This window comes from Pygocentrus nattereri, chromosome 26 (assembly GCF_015220715.1).
Source record: "Pygocentrus nattereri isolate fPygNat1 chromosome 26, fPygNat1.pri, whole genome shotgun sequence".
Taxonomy (NCBI): Eukaryota; Metazoa; Chordata; class Actinopteri; order Characiformes; family Serrasalmidae; genus Pygocentrus; species Pygocentrus nattereri.
The window spans coordinates 6,694,420-6,712,178 of NC_051236.1; the positions used below are offsets into that span (position 1 = coordinate 6,694,420).

A 17,759-nucleotide genomic window follows, 5' to 3' on the forward strand; every position below is an offset into this window, starting at 1 on the left:
ATCTAAAAGATAGAACAGATTTAAGCTGCGTAACAGAAGGGGACGTCCACCAATATTTTCGAAATTCCTTTATAATTAAGTCATTAAGAGTAAACGGAGTCGTTCAGAGCGGCTTGGTGTGAAATGCTCTGTTCTAGAGAATTCACTGCCTGATGACTGAGACGCTGTTTTATGATAGTTTAGAGAACTTCAACTCCATTCATGGTGGAGGGAGACATGCAGGGTGCTGTGCGGCAAAATAGTCCCCAAAGAAAACTGATTATTCCAGATTTTCCACTATTTTCCATCATCAACATTCCATATAAGCTCAGAAGACTCATGTAGGTTCTCTGGTGTTTCTGGATGGATTTTGCCTCAGCCACTGAATTATGATGGTATTTGGGCAAAAGTTTTGGTGGACTTGTCCTTTCAAAACTGTTTGGGAAGAATTGACTATATAATAGGCTATATTTGAATTCTGGAGGCAGTGTAACAGCAGAACCTCGCTGGTTTTGGATTGTAGTACAGTGGTTCTCTGTCTAAATCCTGCATTAGAGCTGAACGATATATCGTCTACATTGGTATATCGCAATATTGCTTTTCAGTTTTAGTGATATTTTTAATGAATAATGAGTAATCGAACAACTAAGCAATCAACCTTCATGTTCACTCAGAAATACATTGCAGGTGACCCTCATTTCAATGTAGCTGAGCATTTACAACATTAAAGGGATTGATAAAGAAATTAAAATGTAATTTAATCAGGTTAAACTAAATTGAAGAGATCAATTAAGAATTGATCAAGAAGGAGAAATAAAACCAAGATAATAAACAAATTAATTTTCAACATAAATTAGATTTCAACATAAAAGCATAAATGGTAAAAGTAAGATTTAAAACAGTCAATTTTATTTCAATCAGTTATAAAAGATAATAAGAAATAAATAAATAAAACTGAGATAAAATAAAATGAAGCAATAAAATGATCAGAACAAACTGTCAGGTGTATTTCTTAAACTTTATTCATATATTTATTAGACATTCTTTTAACGTAGAGTAGAATTAACTTGATTACTCTTCCATTCTATTATATTTAGAAAATATATTGAATTATTAAATAATTAGACAGTCACTGAAGTTTCATCTTAAATGTTGCAAATTGTAAATGTATTGTAGAAACTTCTTTCTACAATATATTTACTTTCTACAAATATATTGTAGAAAATCTTTTCAATACAGGAGCCATATGTAGAATTTGTGAAAAATGACATTATTTTTAGATGTATGTGTTTATTTATTTATTTATTTTCTTGTTTCTTTTCTTATTTATTCCGAACTTTTTATCTTTTAATACCTTGCAAAGCACTATGAAGTGCTCTCTTGTACGAGAGGTGCTAAATAAATAATAGTAATTATTATTATTACCGTTTCAAAGATGCTATGATGTCCATCTGGTGCCGATTTCATGGAAAAGACTCCAAAAACGGAGATGTTTGTTTCCGATTCTCCGGAAAGAGCCGAAGTTTCATTTTTCCGACTCTCCGGAAAGACACGAACGTTCCCGAACGCGCTTCGCTCCACCCCGAAGCGGGATCGGCACCCCGAAGCGGGACCGCGCGCAGCAGAGAAGCGGGAGGAGGGAATGAGCTGAAATCACCTCAGAGTGCGAGGCAGCGGCTCCGTGGAGCTCAGCGCGGAGAAACTTCGCCCAGCCGGGAATCCTGCTCGCTTCAGGCGGCGGAGAGGAGGGTTATTAGTGGCAGCGCCGAACGGCAGGATGGTGAAGGCAGAGGGAGGCTGAACCGAACCGAACCGGCCGGGTTTACTGACCTCACCGCGGCTCTCGATCCCTCCTCACATCCCCGCTTCTAACGTTACGCTGCCAGCCAGGTAGTTTCCGAAGCTCATTTAAACGCGGATTTGACCGGTTCTGCTCTGACTGAGAGGCGATACAGCGCAGCGAAAGCCCGCTTTTCGAAAGGACTGACGCTCGTACCCCGTTTTGTGCACTTTTTACCTGAAAACAAGATGAATTTAGACCTGTTTACTAAGTTAGCGAGCTAGTAGGAGGACTAGTTAGCCGGTTAGCCGGGCTAGCCGCGCTGAGCTGAGGAATATCGTTACTCCACGGATTGTTTTCCCTTCTTTTTCGCCCTTTTCCTCTTGATAATTCCCTCCCAGCCCACCTTATATCACCAAGAGCGGCTGGGTGTACACCGACAGAGCTAACTTTGTCCCTCCAAGACAACCCCTGAGGTTTTTTGGGATTTTTTTTCACGTTCGGACGTGTAAAATGGATGCGGGAATGGAGAAGGAGTGCAGCGCTTTGGGAGGGCTATTCCAAACCGTCATGAACGATATGAAGGTAAGTCCAAATGAATGGCTAAAGGCAAAATTTTCCGGCTTTCCTGCTCTTCCACCGCGTGTATGAAGGCCACGGCGTGTGCAGGGAAGCCGTGACTGAGTTCTTCTCCAGCTGTTGGGCTTTTAGGGCTCCATAACAGCAGCAGAGACGCTTCACTTTGGCTGTTTTGGCTGGCAACAGTTCTCTGGTTGGTCCACTGGAAGCTGAACACTCCTAACGGCTTAAAGGGGTAGTAAAAAAATAATAAAATCACCCTAAATAAAGCGCATTTGGCCCGGCGTCACTGTCAAAATGCAGTGCACCCAGCGTGGAGGTGGGCAGTGCGACGATGTGTTATCGTTATCGCGATTCTTTTAGGCTGCAAAACGATTTTCTGAGCGTATCGTGCGCACTTAAAAAAAGAGTTTTGCATGGGTTCTTTAGTAAGGCGATGGTTCTATTTCGAACCGTGAGCAAGCTTTTCATGCCTAAATAGTTCTTGGCATGGTGGAATGGTTCTGCAGGATGATGGAGAATGTATACAGAACCAACACTAGAAGGATGCTTTTTTTGGTGCTATAAAGAACCATTTTCAAAAAGGTTCTATGTAGAAACATTCGTCAATCTGAAGAACTGTTTCACCGTGCAAAGAGCCGTTTTAGCATGTAATTAATCTCGTGGTTCTAAATAGGACCATTCTCTCTAATAAAGAACCCTTGAGGAACCGTCATGTTTTAGTGTGGCAGTGGTCTGGGTTTAGTGTAGTGTGTGTAATGTAGAATAAAAGTCCCTGCTCTCAATGGTTTTGGTGCTAGTTTTTGAATTTTGCTCTACTAAGTGGTTGGTGAGGTGGTGAAAACTGGGCCGTGAACGCGGCGTTTATATGTTTTAATGTTCAGTTCCTTCCTCCAAATTATAGCTCCTTACTTCAGAGTAACGAGCTCCGCCCCCTCGCTGCTCAGCCGGCAGTTCGTTCTCCAGCTCCTCACGCTAAATTCCCAAACTATTGCCACCACTGAGCAGCTTTTCAGTCGGCAGCTGTGACAGAAGAACAGCTGAACAACCTGGAATCGCCAGAAATTAACTCAACACCATTCGCCAAACGTGTCTGATCTTCAGAGTCGGACCAAATCAGACTGAGCCATAAAACTGACCCAATATCAGGTTCAGCTCAGTTTGGTCAGTTTCTCCAGATCAGTATTAATGTTGTTTTGTTCCAGCCGGTCTGTAAAGCTTCTTACAGCCCGTTTAGTTTGGCGAATGGTGTTGGGTTCATTTCCGGCTGATTCCAGGTTGTTTAGCTGTTCTTCTGTCACAGCTGCCGACTGAAAAGCTGCTCAGTGGCGACGACAGTTTGGGAATTTGGTGTCGTCTCGTCTTCAGAATCGGACCAAATCGGCTGTTGGTCAAATGTGATCTTAACAGTGTCCGTTTTCTGTTTGTGGAAATGCAAGAAGTGAAAATGTTCAAACGGCTTGAACGTCTCCTACAGCTGTCAGAGTCGTTGCTTAGCAATGGCGTCTCAGCGGGCTTAAAACGGGAAAAACCCGTGGTGTTATGGTGAAATAACAGCACAGTTAGAACGGCTCTCAACCAATCAGCTCACGTGGCTGGAACGCACTGTTGTATAATGATGTAGATCAACCATTGTCTTATCTCTGACCTGAGCTGGATTTGTTTACGCCTTGAAGGAAGAGAGAAACATGCTTATATCGTTTGTACGCAGACGCTTCAGACGGATCGTAATAACACGGTAGAGTTTGGGAAAGTGGCGATATGTTATTGTTAACGTGATTAGATTACGCTGCGTTGCGTATCCTGGGTATAGTGGATATTGTTAGTCTGTTGGCGATGCGGCAATATTTATCGTTATCGTGATCACATTATGTCACAGTGTGGTTTTCTGAGTCTGTCGTCAGCGTCATCAGCACTTAAACACCAATCCTAACTGCAGGTTTCATTAACAAAGATAATTAGTCCCATTTATTTGAATAATGTTTATTAAGTGCAGCGCAGTGTGTGAAATGTCGAGTACGAGGAATCAAATTAATATGAATTTTTGATAGTATTTTTTAAAAATGTGCACTTACTTTGTTCAAACTTATAACGTCAAAAAAAAAAAAAAAAATATTGTCAAAGTATCGTGTATCGTAAAAAGCTTAGTATTGAGCAATGTCATTTATGGTATGGCATATCGGCCGCCTCTAGTTGAGAGGATAAAACCAGTGCTTTTATAGTTTAATTACTTTTTAAGTGCCATCAAAAGATGCTGTTTGGCTCCACTTGATCTTTCCAGTGCCCCCGCCCCCCGCCCCCCCGCCCGGGTTTGGTTTTTTATGCCTTAAAGGAAGTGAGAAATATGTCAAACATCCTTACAATTGACTCAGGCACTTAAGCTTACGTAATAAATATGATTTGTCAGAGCTGAGGCTTCAGGTAGGCAGAGCTGAAGCAGTTCCTGTAATAATAAAAGGGAATACTCATTGTGTTGGCACGTATTCTGGGGAAGATGAAGGCCTAGACATCTTTTGGGGCCAACTCTGTAATCTGTTTTAGGTGCAGGAGAGTGGAAATGGGCCATTGACTCAGAGGGAAAACTGGAGCATGCAGGATATCCCCCTGTGTGTGTGTGTGAACATTTTAGCGATGAGTGTGTTCTGTAACATCCGAGGAAATGACCTCCAGCATTTAGATTAGCAGTAAGGCGCCGTGTACGCTGCTCATAGGGTGACCTTGATTCGACGACCCTGTTAACGTGTTGATTTGCATATTCCGGGTGCCATGAAGGCAAATATCAGAATAAAGGAGCCCAACCCAACCTAAAGGCTTCAAGGAGCTCCTCAAACATTTCTCCAGTAACCTGTTTTGGCACGTCAGGCGATGTGGAAGCTAAGGCATACTTAATATGAACATTTTCTGGACAATGCAAATTTTAAAGGAGCAGTGTGTGAGATTTCGGGGATCTAATATACTGTACAAAAGTATGTTTTCATTAGTGTCTAATCACCTGTAACTCAATCTTTTCGTTAGCTTAGAATGAGCCCTTCATTTACACCGTATAGGCGTAACATTCTGACCACCACCTTGTTTCTACGCTCATTGTCCAGTTTATCAGCTCCACTTACTGTAAAGCTGCACTTTGTAGTTCTGCAGTTACAGACTGTAGTCCATCTGTTTCTCTGATACTCTGTTACCCTGTTCTTCAGTGGTCAGGGTTAGGGTTAGGGTTAGGGTTAGGGTCCCTCACAGAGCAGGTACTATTTGGGTGGTGGGTCATTCTCAGCACTGCTGTGACACTGATGTGGTGGTGGTGTGTTAGCGTGTTGCACTAGTCTGAGTGAATCAGACAGAGAGTTTTTAAACATCTCAGTGTCGCTGCTGGACTCAGAGTAGTCCACCAACCAAAAATATCCATCCAACAGTGTCCTATGACCACTGATGAAGGACTAGAGGATGACCAACACACACTGTGCAGCAGCAGATGAGCTGTCGTCTGACTTTACATCATCATGAAGTTTACACACATTGTAAAGAGCAACAGGCATTTTCAACGTATGTAAAAAACTGAGAAACATCATAAGTGGCGATATGAGGTTTTCATCTGACAACAGTGACATATAAAACTTTGGAATTGTGGAACGATGCCAGTGTGTTCATGTCCACTGCCTATAAATATATCACTGCTGTCGGGAGAAAACCTTGTATGTCCGTTTTTGATGTTTTTCAGTTGTTGACATAATTTGAAAATACTTGTTACCCTTTATACTGTATGCAAATTTCATGATGAACAGACTAAAAGAAATTGCCCAGAATGACTTGGAAAAAATTCTGGTTCCATTGACTTACATTAAAAGTAAAGCAGGTTTTTTCCTTCTCCTGTAAAATTGGCATTTTGAAGATATGAGGTTTTAATCTGACAACATTGATGTGTAAAATGTAGAAATTGTGACTAAATCTCACTGGTGGTTGAAAGAGTCAGTAATTATGTGCGTTATTGGTGATTTTTCAGTAAAGATAAAACGGTCTGTTAATTTCGGCCAATACGTCTTCTTAAAAACCCGCAGAAAATGAGCATGCTCATGTTCCTGGAAAGCAAGTTGTTTTTAGGCTATTAGACTGGGTTATATCGAATTCTTAATGTCGTTAACAACTTTGATGCAATTACAAGATCATATTTTTCCTTGTCATGTTTCACAATGAAAGAGCCTCCTGTGAATGGAAGCACTCAGCACGGCCTCATCTGATTAGCAGCTTGTGTTATTGAAGGTTTAACTAGTTTTGAAGGGACACTCCACCGATTAAAAAAAATTCTACATAATAAAATGATTGATGTCAACAAAGCTGTTCAGAGTGGTTTGGTGTGCAGCGCTCCATTCTAGAGACACTTCGAGTCAGAATTAGAGTCAGTTGTGGGTATAGGAACCAGACGTCCACCTCAAAAGCCAAAAGCTCCCTCAGAACAAGTTGCTGCATGAAGTGGTTAGATATATGCTACCTGCTGTCCAAGACATTTGTCTTTTCTCATAAAGTTTGGACTTACTGTGTGTGTGTGTGTGTGTGTGTGTGTGTGTGTGTGTGTGTGTGTTTACATCACAAGAACTAAATTATTCAAACAATTTGGAAAAAAGTGCAATTCCCCTTTAATGAATTGCTGGAAAAGCAGCCAAGTGAACTCATCTGTCATCTAAGCTGCTTATCTCTTGGATCATTGGTGGTCAGTGCATCAATACAATAATCTAATCATGGTCAGCAGAGGCCGTACGTCTTGTGTTTTTAACTTGGATGAGCCAAATATCATTATGCCTGTGGCTGGATTACATTAACTAGATAAGTAGATATCATTACTGATCATTCTTAGGCTACGTTTACACAGCAGGTAAAAGTGGCCTGAATCCGATTTTCTCACCAAATCCGATTTGTTTGTTTGGCTGTTCAAATTGTCTTTTAAATGTGATCTGTCTGCGACGTCAGTCTGAACAGATCAGCTCCTAAACCGAGCCGCATGCGCAGAAGAACAGAGCTTCACACGGCTCGTCCAGAGGTTAGCAGTCATGACGGCCTGCAAACGCCTGTCGCTCCCAGAGCTTTCTGCCTTGCCTTCGCCAGCAGCACAGGAGTGATTATGAAGGACCAGTGGTTCACAGCTGGGCTCATCATCGGGTCGTCTGACGCTGCAGCCTCGGGCTCCTCCTCGAACACGGAGCGGCTGCGAGTCTGGAGTCTCCTCTAATGTTGTGGTACAGAAACATCAGCCTGAATGTTTCTGAGTCTCATCAGCACAAAATGATGCCGAATGTGGAGCTCATTTACATATATCAGACTTAAAGGTGCAATAACAACAACAAGCACTTGTTTCATACTAATTAAAGTCCTTCTGTTGTTTTCTTTTTGCTCTTCATGAGACCCGGAGCCAGTTTGGTCAGTTGTAGAACCACTCGTCCAGCCAGATTAGGTCTTTTTGATCTTTTTCTAATTGTAACCACCACACTATCTGACGGAACATCAGTGCTCTTCTTATTAAAGGGCTTGTATCATGGAAAACCCAGTTTTCCTGACTTTGAGTTTGAGGTAGTATGTAATCTTTGTTAGTGTAAAGTCCTGTCCACTTCGCAGTCCATATAGTCCATATATGGAACCAACTAATTTACATATATCCCCATGACCGTCTGACAGCAGTTTAGCTCCGCCCACTCACTTTGAAGTGTTTTAGCTTAAGCAGGTCTCAGTGACGCATCAGTCTTAGAGGCAGAAAAACAAAGAAATGCCGTTTGATACTAAATAAAATTTAATTGTGGCTATTTTTGCAACATAAAACACAAATCTGATGAGTGGACCTTGGGAAGGATATTGGCCCTTTGAATAGTTTTTAATGAATATCTTCTTTTCAAAGCATCACCTGATCAGTGTTTGATACCGATGCATGCTTGTTAGTTGTAAATATAGTCTGTATTAGGTATTAGATAAACACATTTCTATAATTCTGGTCAATTCTTAATTTTGGCCTCAGGATTCATTGATTTGGTTCCTCTGTCGGAGACCAAGCTTAATCAGTCTCTTGGAATCCATTCCAGATGTTTGACGCTGGTCGTCCTCCGTGCTTTGTTGATATTAGTCAGCGAAAGTGTTCTTTAGTCAGCACTGCAGCAGACGTGGATCACGTGTGCGTTCTCTGGAGCTTCACCTTCAGAGCTGACGCAGAGGCTTGTCTGTGCAGAGCTGTGTACACATGACGGATGAAAGCACTGAAGGACAGTGAATACGGGGGGAGGGGGCAGTCTGTATTGAATCTCAGGAATGTGTTGAAGAAGGCAGAGCCTTGGCTGCGGACCACCGTTGTGGTTTCCACGCTGAGCTGGTCCACCTTAGCGTCCTATTTCAGGAGTCATTAGGTGCTGTTCAGCTGTCAGGCACGAGTCAGCTCAGTCATTCAGTTCTGAATTAGAAACGGCTTTTTCGCTTATCAGTCCTCTGGGTATCATGATGTATATTGAGGAGATGTCTTAAAATATGTTGATTTTGGCCATATCGGGTGAGCTGGAGTGGCTTTTGTGATCCAGCACTGATCCAACATCAGCACCTGAACTCTCCAATCCTCTTGGGAATACTGAATGCAGGCAAATCCTCACAGTTAAGTTTTAACATCTGGTCTAAAGCCTTTCCAGAAGAGTAGAAACCTTTATTGCCGCAAATGGTGACAAACTCACTATTAATGCCCTTCATTTCAGAAGAAACGCTGAGCGGGTGTCGACAGACTTTTGGACATTGATGCATTTCAGTGAGTGAGCATACATCCGCTCAATAATCCGGATTTCTGCAGTTATCCGATTCCTTAAACGGTCATGTTAACACTATACTGGGATCTAGAAATCCGATTAGGAAATCAGATAAAGAAGCTGGATTTTAGCTCAGCAATCAGATTTCTCAGCGGATGGGAGCTCTTACTCTGATTTCTATCAAATTTCTCAGTCTGCGCGTGCGCGAGATCAGACGGTGGACGTCGCGACACGCAGCAAAACACAGTCGGAGCGGCGCTGAAACCAAACATGAAATAAAGGATTTAAATATTCGCTTTCTAGATGATGTGCCTTCATATTTTCAGGTAAAGTGACTCGATATTTAAAGGAAAAACCTGCTGTATGCAGTTTGTTTTATGTCACGTCTATGTCGTGTCTTCTCGGTGAGTTTATTGGCTGGTTGCAAATCAGAAATCCGGTTACCATCTGACTCACGTAGACCTGGAGTTTCCCCATTATCTGATTACTCAGTAGCATGTAAAGGTGTTGATCGGATTACTGACGAACTGATTTTCAGCAGTTATCAGACTGTAAACGCACTCACGGTCTCCTGATCGTTTGGAGTGATGGTGTTTCAGTCTGATTCTGGATCAGGGCTAAGAGAGCCTGCTTTTGGAAAACAGGGCAGCCTCTCTGGTTACCTGGTGGCCTCTCCACCTCTGCAGGGCTCTTTGAAAGCTCCTGAACTCGACACCGTCACGTCTCGGCCCAGGTCTGCGTATTATGATAGGAACCAATCTTCTGCCGTGTTTGTGCAGGTGGGAATGGAATTCTGTCCACAAGCTTCTGCTGCGCTTTTGTCCAAATAAATGAAGTTACTGGTGCCTGTAAAAGTCTCGATTCAGGGTTGCGTGAGCTGCAGGGATATTATTGGATATTGATGTTTTCAGACTATTATCGGTGATACGATAATGTGTAAATGTTTGTAGAACGCCGTGAACATAACCTTCTCACATCTGAACAGCTGAGGTTCTCCTGTGGAAATAATTTAGCCTAAACAGAGAACTTGGGTGAAAGAGCGCAGAGTCCATCTGTTTCTCTGATACTTTGTTAGCCCCCTTTTACCCTGTTCTTCAGTGGTCAGGACCCCCATGGACCCTCACAGAGCAGGTACTATTTGGGTCGTGGGTCATTCTCAGTACTGCAGTAACACTGACGTGGTGGTGGTGTGTTAGTGTGTGCTGTGCTGGTGCGAGTGGATCAGACACAGCAGTGCTGCTGGAGTTTTTAAACACTGTGTCCACTCACTGTCCACTCTATTAGACACATAGACTGGTGTGTATGCTTCTTAATGGGGCTCAGAGTTGAACAGATGTGAAAGTTAGTAATAAAGACTGTGAGTACTTCAGTACTTCTGAGTATGTTGTAGTGGCCTGACATCTGACTAGCCCATCTGCACAGGTGTGTGAAGGTGTGTTCGCAGCCTGTGTGGGCGTTTCCTCTGTAAGCACTAAACACACCTGAATTCTCGCGAACAGCCGGACCTGCTGGGTCTTTAACTCGCTCCTTATCATCAGGGCTTTCAGTAACGGATCCCCGCGGCTAGGGTTCAGTTTGAAGTTTAGGTCCAACCTTGTGGTCTTCTTTAAAAAAGGGACACATCTAAGTGACGACTGATATGATCAAATCTCACGAGAATTTAAGTCAAGCAAATGATTATTTTTGTTCTGTTTTAATTTGCCATTTTTTTAATCGCTTCTTTTCGCTTTAGAAGTGAGGAATATGGCAAAAATATGACGGGATAAGAAATTTTCACAATTCACAAAATGTCAGGATATTAATTTTTTTCAGACATCTGATCAGTTGGATCAAAGAAAAGAACCAGTAATGACACGTTTTAAGAAGTGCTGCCAAAAAAACCCCAAAAAACTGATTTTTATTCAGTATTTTGCAATAAATCCAGTTAAGCAGGACTAACTGTACTGCTACTAAATGTAGCGTATTGTGTTTTACTGTGACATAATTTATCACGATAGTTCTATATATATATATTGTCGTATTGCTCAGCCCTATTTTACTTCACTGAGTTACTGCACCAAAATATCTGTATTTCATTCATTTTGCAGCATTTGTAACCCTACTATTCTCCGTAATGCTGATCAGGTAGATTTAGAGCCAAATTTAAACATTTTTAAAAAGTTAATGCATTGTTATTGCCAGGTATACGCATCAAAAATATCGTGTGTGTGCATCGGCCCACATTTCACATATCGATGCGTCCCTAGAGATGCACGTATTGTTGATGTACCTTAGAAATGAAATCTTTCCAGAAGTAAGACTTTGAAGGTAAATTAATGCCATAAGATTATAATGCAAGTAGTTTATAAAGTAAATAGTCACACAGTATGAAGAGCATCTGGCCATTTACATGTACTAAAAAAGAAAAACAAATAAAATGACATGTTTTATTCTGATAGATGCCTTTTAGTTAAACTTGATGTCAGTTTCTGTTTAATTTCTATGGAATCTGATCTGATCTGTTTTGTCCAGATCTAAATGTACTCTGTCAATATTGGTATTAGCGCATAGTTTTAACAGTATCAGTGCAGAATTTTCAAATCAGTGCATCCGACTGGTGTGACTCCTTAAAGGGAAATTCCACCAATTTTTCAAAATTTCAGCATAATTCAATAAACAAGATGTAAACACAGTGGTTCGGAGTGGTTTGGCGTGAAACGCTCTGTTAGTGAAACTGAACAATTCAGAACTGTTCACAGTGGTGGTGATAGGAACCAGACGTCCACCTCTAAAAGCTCCCTCACAAAGTTCCTACATGGATTCACTGCTAACATATTTTTATTTAAATCCGTTCATGGTGGAGGGAGACATGCAGGGTGCTGTGAGGCAAAATAGTCCCCAAAGAAAACTGATAATTCCAGATTATTCCACAATTTTCCATCGTCAACATTCCATATGAACTCAGAGGACTTGTGTAGGTTCTCTGGTGGTTCTGGATGGTAAATAAAATGTCTGTATCTGTGTTTTAGTCAAGTCGACGCCGGGTTCCCACCACCACCACTGTAAAGACATCTGGACCGTTTCACACCAGACTGCTCTGAATGGCTGTTTGCAAGCCAAGTACTGAATTGTGCAGGAATTTTAGAAAACTTGTGGAATTCCCCTTTAACTAGACAATACGTGCTGCAGGTCAGAAGGAAAATGAAGATTTCAGGCTGGTGTTCTTTTTTTATCAAGCCTGAATGAAACCTTTTCTTACTGTATGCCACATCGTGTGTTGCTGTTTTGTCATTTGATACTGTGGACCAACAGGTTTTTTTTTCCTTCCTGTTCATTCCCTTCACTTCATCTTTGCCATAGCAACACACAGAGAGAGAGAGAGAGAGAGAGAGAGAGAGAGACACGTTTATGAGACTGTAGGCCTGGAAAAGAAACAGAACAGTACAGGAAAACTCAAGGGAAGGGCTGAAAAAAGAGAAAAGCGAGATGGAAGTGGAGGAGCCGAGCACATGAGAGAATCATGGGTGAATGTGGAGGGACGGCCTGTGTGGGCGGGTCTGTCCCTCAGGCTGCTCAGAGGACGGTTTCTGTACAAACTGTCATTTGTTTTCTAAGAGAACTCTTCTTGTGATTCACCGAGTGCCGAAGGCGATGAGATGGGAAGGCCTCAAACACGCAAAGCAGAGGAACAAACAAAAACTGTTGTTGTTGTCATGGTGGTGGTTATTATTGTTATTTGTGATTTACATTTATTTATTTATGTATTGGTGGAGCTGATCTAAATATACTCACTGTGTTTGAATATTGTGTGTTGCGCTGGTCTGAGTGGATCAGACACAGCAGTAATGCTGGACTGAGAATAGTCCACCAACCAAAAATATCCAGCGTCCTGTGGGCAGCGTCCTGTGACCACTGATGAAGTACTAGAGGATGACCATCACTAGCTGTGCAGCAGCAGATGAGCTGTCGTCTCTGACTTTACATCTACAAGGTGGACCAACAAGATAGGCGTGTCTAGAGTGGACAGTGAGTGGACACAGTGTTTAAAAACTCCAACATTACTGCTGTGCCTGATCCACTCGCACCAGCACAACACACACTAACTCACCAACACCATGTCCGTATTACTGCAGCGCTGAGAATGATCCACCACCCAAATAGTACCTGCTCTGTTAGGGTCCATGGGGGACAATGGTGCTGATAAGATGGACAATGAGCGTAGAAACGAGGAGGTGGTCATGTGTATGTATAGTTATATTGTATGATTATATTTTGCTGTATGTATAAACTGTAAAGGTCTTTAGATGTACGAAGCTCCACCCAGGCAGTGTTTTCTTTCTGCAGTCATAAATGACCACACGCTCGTGGAGAATGTTGCTGCGCTGCCAGGTTCACAGATTGCTGCCAAAGTTCCTCCACCTGATACCTGAGATTCCAGCATGAAACTGTAGAGCTGCATAAACAAAGACGGTGTAGGGAACTTATCGCCATACCTAATTTTACTTTCATGCTCGGGATCGTAGTGTGTAGCCTGGAGTCTGGAAGTGTCCAGAAAGCCCTAAGGAGTGAATCTGGTTACTTTAAGATGCGCTCAGTGTTGATGCGGGTGGTCAGTTACAGCTCGTGTGATCTCTTTAGAGCAGTCGATAAAATCTGGTGACTGAAATATTTGAAAACAGAAAAGCATGGAGCTTGTGCTTCTGTGCGTCTGTTTTTATCAGCCTGACGGGGAGACTTAAGTTTTGTTTATGATGCAAAACGCTAGTGAGTCTGTCTGTCTGTCTGTCTGTCTGTCTGTCTGTCTGTCTGTCTGTCTGTCTGTCACACAAACAAAATTATGGTTTTTCTTTTAACCGTGAGCTCTCAGCAATAGTCAGAGGTCTGTCTGTTGAGACTCTCTTCGCGGTCAGTCTGAGTTGGAGCGCTAATTTTATGTGGCAATGTGGATTTTAGTCGCCAGTTCAGTCCAGATTTTCCCTTTCCCTGCTGATCGTTTTCTGGCTGGAGGAAACGATGAACGTGCTTGTCAGTGAGCCGTCTGTCTAGAGCAGAAACAAACTTGTTGAAACCTACCGGGCTTTAAGACCAACACAGTGGAGGTCACCCCGTGCTTGGGTAAGGCTCGGAAATGTGACCGTATTCGTCACCGTAATAAATTGTGTCACAGTGCAACACGTGCTTTTCCGAACATGTTGTGTATATCGTCAGTGCTTGTACACGGTGACAGGCTGCATGTTTCATTGTAAAGAGATCAAAATTTGTCTCCTTTAACTGGGTTTAATGCCAAATACTGAAGAAAAATCAGTGTTCACAGGTTTTCGTAGTGTGTATTTAAAATGTAGCACTACTGATTCTTTTTTTCTCTGTTCCAACTGATCAGATGTCTGAAAAAATAAATATAACAAGCCGTGTTTCGTGAAAATTTTCTTGCAGTGTCACAAATTTTTTCCATATCACCCACCTCCATGCGGTTTTTCGGCTTTTGAGACATTGTGGTTTAAGACATCTCTGCTCTCCTTTACCTGATATACTCGGACACACTCTCAATGGGGTTGCCAGATTGGTTGGCATCACACCTGGATTAGGATTTTATGATGCTTACTATGAGCAATACTGTCATATTGCCCGCCCCCAAGTTAAACAATAAACCATTTTTGTCGTTGAGTGCGTTTACGTGCACTTAATAATCTGATAACTTCAGAAAATTAAGATTTTGTCAGTAATCTGATCAACTTGTTTACATGCATGTGGGTAATCAGATATTGGGGAAACTCTGGGCCTGCATGAGTCAGACAGTGATCAGATTTCTGATTTGCAACCAGCCAATAAACTCAAAGAAGATGCGACGTAAATGTAACACAAAGCTCAAACTTCATGCAGTGGCTGCTTTATCCGAAAAAATGACCACATATCATCTAGAAGACAAAGAATATTTAAATCCTCTATTTCTGTTTGGTTTCAGTGTCTCTCAAAGTGCTTTTCTGCATCTCGCGGTGACGCTGCTCGCTTATTTCCGGTGCCGCCTCCTGTTTTCACGCATGCTCAGACTGAGAAATCCGAAAGAAATTGGAGTAAGAGCTACAGCACTGAGAAATTGATTACTGAGCTAAAATTCAGCCTCTTTATCAGATTTCCTAATCAGATTTCTGCGTATTTGATTTAAAGTGTGAAAACTGTGATTTTTATATAATCATTAATATTTGGCTCTAAATCCACTTAAACGGGACTAATTTTGTTCTCTTTATAATGAAACCTGCAGTTGGTCAGCATCTACAAGCACTGACGATAAACATAATATCTTCAGAAAAACTTATCACTTTGTATAGTAACATATCGATCACAATAACAGTATACACAGTCACATTGCCCAGCCCCTTAAATAACAATATTAACGGTGACCGCAATAAGATCAATAATGTATATTTTAAAATTTAGTCATTAAAGTGAGTTTTTCTTTCTTATTGAATGTTTAAAAATTTGAGAATATTCGTTAGAACAGAACTGATCATCCAACACCAATACATGACCTCACTAACACTCTTGATTGACTGAATGCAATCAAATCCTCACAGCAATGTTCCAACATCTAGTGTAAAGCCTTCCCAGAGGAGTAGAGGCTGTTTAAAGGCCACATTAATAGCCCTAATTTGAGAGGAAATAGAGGATGTGAGTGAAGCTCTGCTGATCGTCTCTGATGAAACAGAGCAGTAAACATGTTGTCGGGTCTCATGATCGTCCTATAAAAGCTTGTGCGGTACTTGTGGGTTCGGTGACTTGCTGGTTGTGTTACATAATTGCCAGTCAGGGTGGAGGCACCTCCTAACTCAGCATCTTTCTTCCTGCGCAGAGGCCACTCAACCCTGCGACAGTAGACGAGTTTGCAGATTTCTTTCTTAGAATGAAAAAGAGGAACGTGAATCTGGCTCATCTGCAACTTTTCATTCAATTCCAGAGTTTTCAGCTCCTGCAATGTTGGGAAATAATGCTGGGCGATATGGCCTGAAATCAATATCATGATTAATTGAATGTTATCTCGATTACGATTAATGAACGATTATTTTATTTTTAGTTTTTTTTTGTTTGTTTGTTTTTTGCCCTTATAGTTCACCGACAAGGTTTGTACTGTAAATATCTGCATATCTTAATGTAAATCGTCTCAATAGCCGAATCGGAAATCATGCGACTTTTACGTCAGTTCAACTCAACATTTGTCATAATTTTGCGCTGCTGAGACTCAGAAATGTTTAGGCTGATGTTTCTGTACCACAAAATTATTAGATGCTCATCCGGAACTTTGTGTTTGAAGAGATTTAGAAAGAAATGTCCCAACGCGGCTGTAGGAGAACGAGGCTGCAGCGCCAAAAAGAGTTTAAAGAATCCAAGGACACGACACGAAGAAGTGACCACGCCCTTTTTACACCTCAAACGCGTTCTGGGTGATGAGCCCAGCTGTTAGTCAGTGAAGCTTCACGGTGGCTCCTGTGATGCTGGTAAAGATGAAGCTGGTCCTCCAGGAGTGACTGGCGTTCATTGGCGGTTGTGATTGTTTACCTCTGGATGAGCCGCATGAAGTAGCGTGACGCTCTGTTCAGCCTATTTTATCTGCAACATCATCTTAAAGGAGAACTCCACCGATATGCAATTTCTGCATATTGTTATGTTGGCAACAGTCATTCAGAGTTGTTCTAGATAAACGTACCGAGTCAGAACAGTTCACGGTGGTAGTGATAGGAACCAGACGTCCCCCTCTAAAAGCTCCTCACAGAAAGTTCCTACATGAGATGGTTCTGAATTCACTGCCTGATGACTGAGACGCTGTTTTATGAGAGTTCAGAGAACTTCAACTCCATTCATGGTGGAGGGAGACATGCGGGGCGCTGTGCGGCAAAATAGTCCCCAAAGAAAACGGATTATTCCAGATTTTCCACTATTTTCCATCATCTACATTCCATATAAACTCAGAAGACTCGTGTAGGTTCTCTGGTGGTTCTGGATGGTAAATAAAATGTCTATATCTGTGTTGTAGTCATGGCGACGCCTGGTTCCCATCACCACCACTGTAAAGGCGTCTGAACCGTTTCATGTAGGAACTTTCTGTGAGGAGCTTTTAGAGGGGGACGTCTGGTTCCTATCACCACCACTGTAAAAACATCTGAACTGTTTCACACCAAACCAGTTCTCTGTTATTTTCGGGTTGGAGCTAAACTTTGTAGGACAGATGTTTACGAGTAGAGTCGGGCAGCCCTGATGGTAAACATATGATTAATTAAGATGACCATGCAAGGTGGTAAAGTGTACTTTTTTGGTCCCTCAGGTTCTAAGTGTTACCCAGGTAAGTGTGGGGTACAGATTTCAAAGTAATATGTTGGTAACTATTTTGGGTGATATGATTAAGTTCTCAGACAGTCTGAGGAAATTACACTGAAATGGCCAACAAGTTCTAGATATTTACTGGGTAAGTATGTGGTACAAACTCCCAAGGGCTGTGCAGTTGTATTTATTCAAAGTACTAAATAAAGTACCAGGACATTCTAGCTTTCCTGCTTGAACCCATAACATTAGAATCAAATATATGGTGCGTATTGTTTTCCTAGGGCTGCGCAGTCCGACTAACTTTGATATTCGAGTATTTATACGAGTTAATGAATTGATATTTGAATATTGGGAAGAAAATTTAGCTGTGA

At 41.8% G+C, this 17,759-nt stretch overlaps 1 protein-coding gene across 4 annotated transcripts in view; it reads left to right on the plus strand.

Annotated features, from left to right (window-relative positions):
* Positions 1-1,609: 1,609 nt before the first annotated feature.
* Positions 1,610-17,759, plus strand: part of mtss1 (MTSS I-BAR domain containing 1) — a 113,301-nt gene continuing 97,151 nt past the window's right edge. For all 4 annotated transcript variants that reach the window (XM_037535062.1, XM_037535063.1, XM_037535064.1 and 1 more), the window contains exon 1: positions 1,610-2,344. In XM_037535062.1, the coding sequence (XP_037390959.1) occupies positions 2,273-2,344 (72 nt within the window). In that variant the 5' untranslated portion in view covers positions 1,610-2,272. The remainder of the gene's footprint in view (positions 2,345-17,759) is intronic.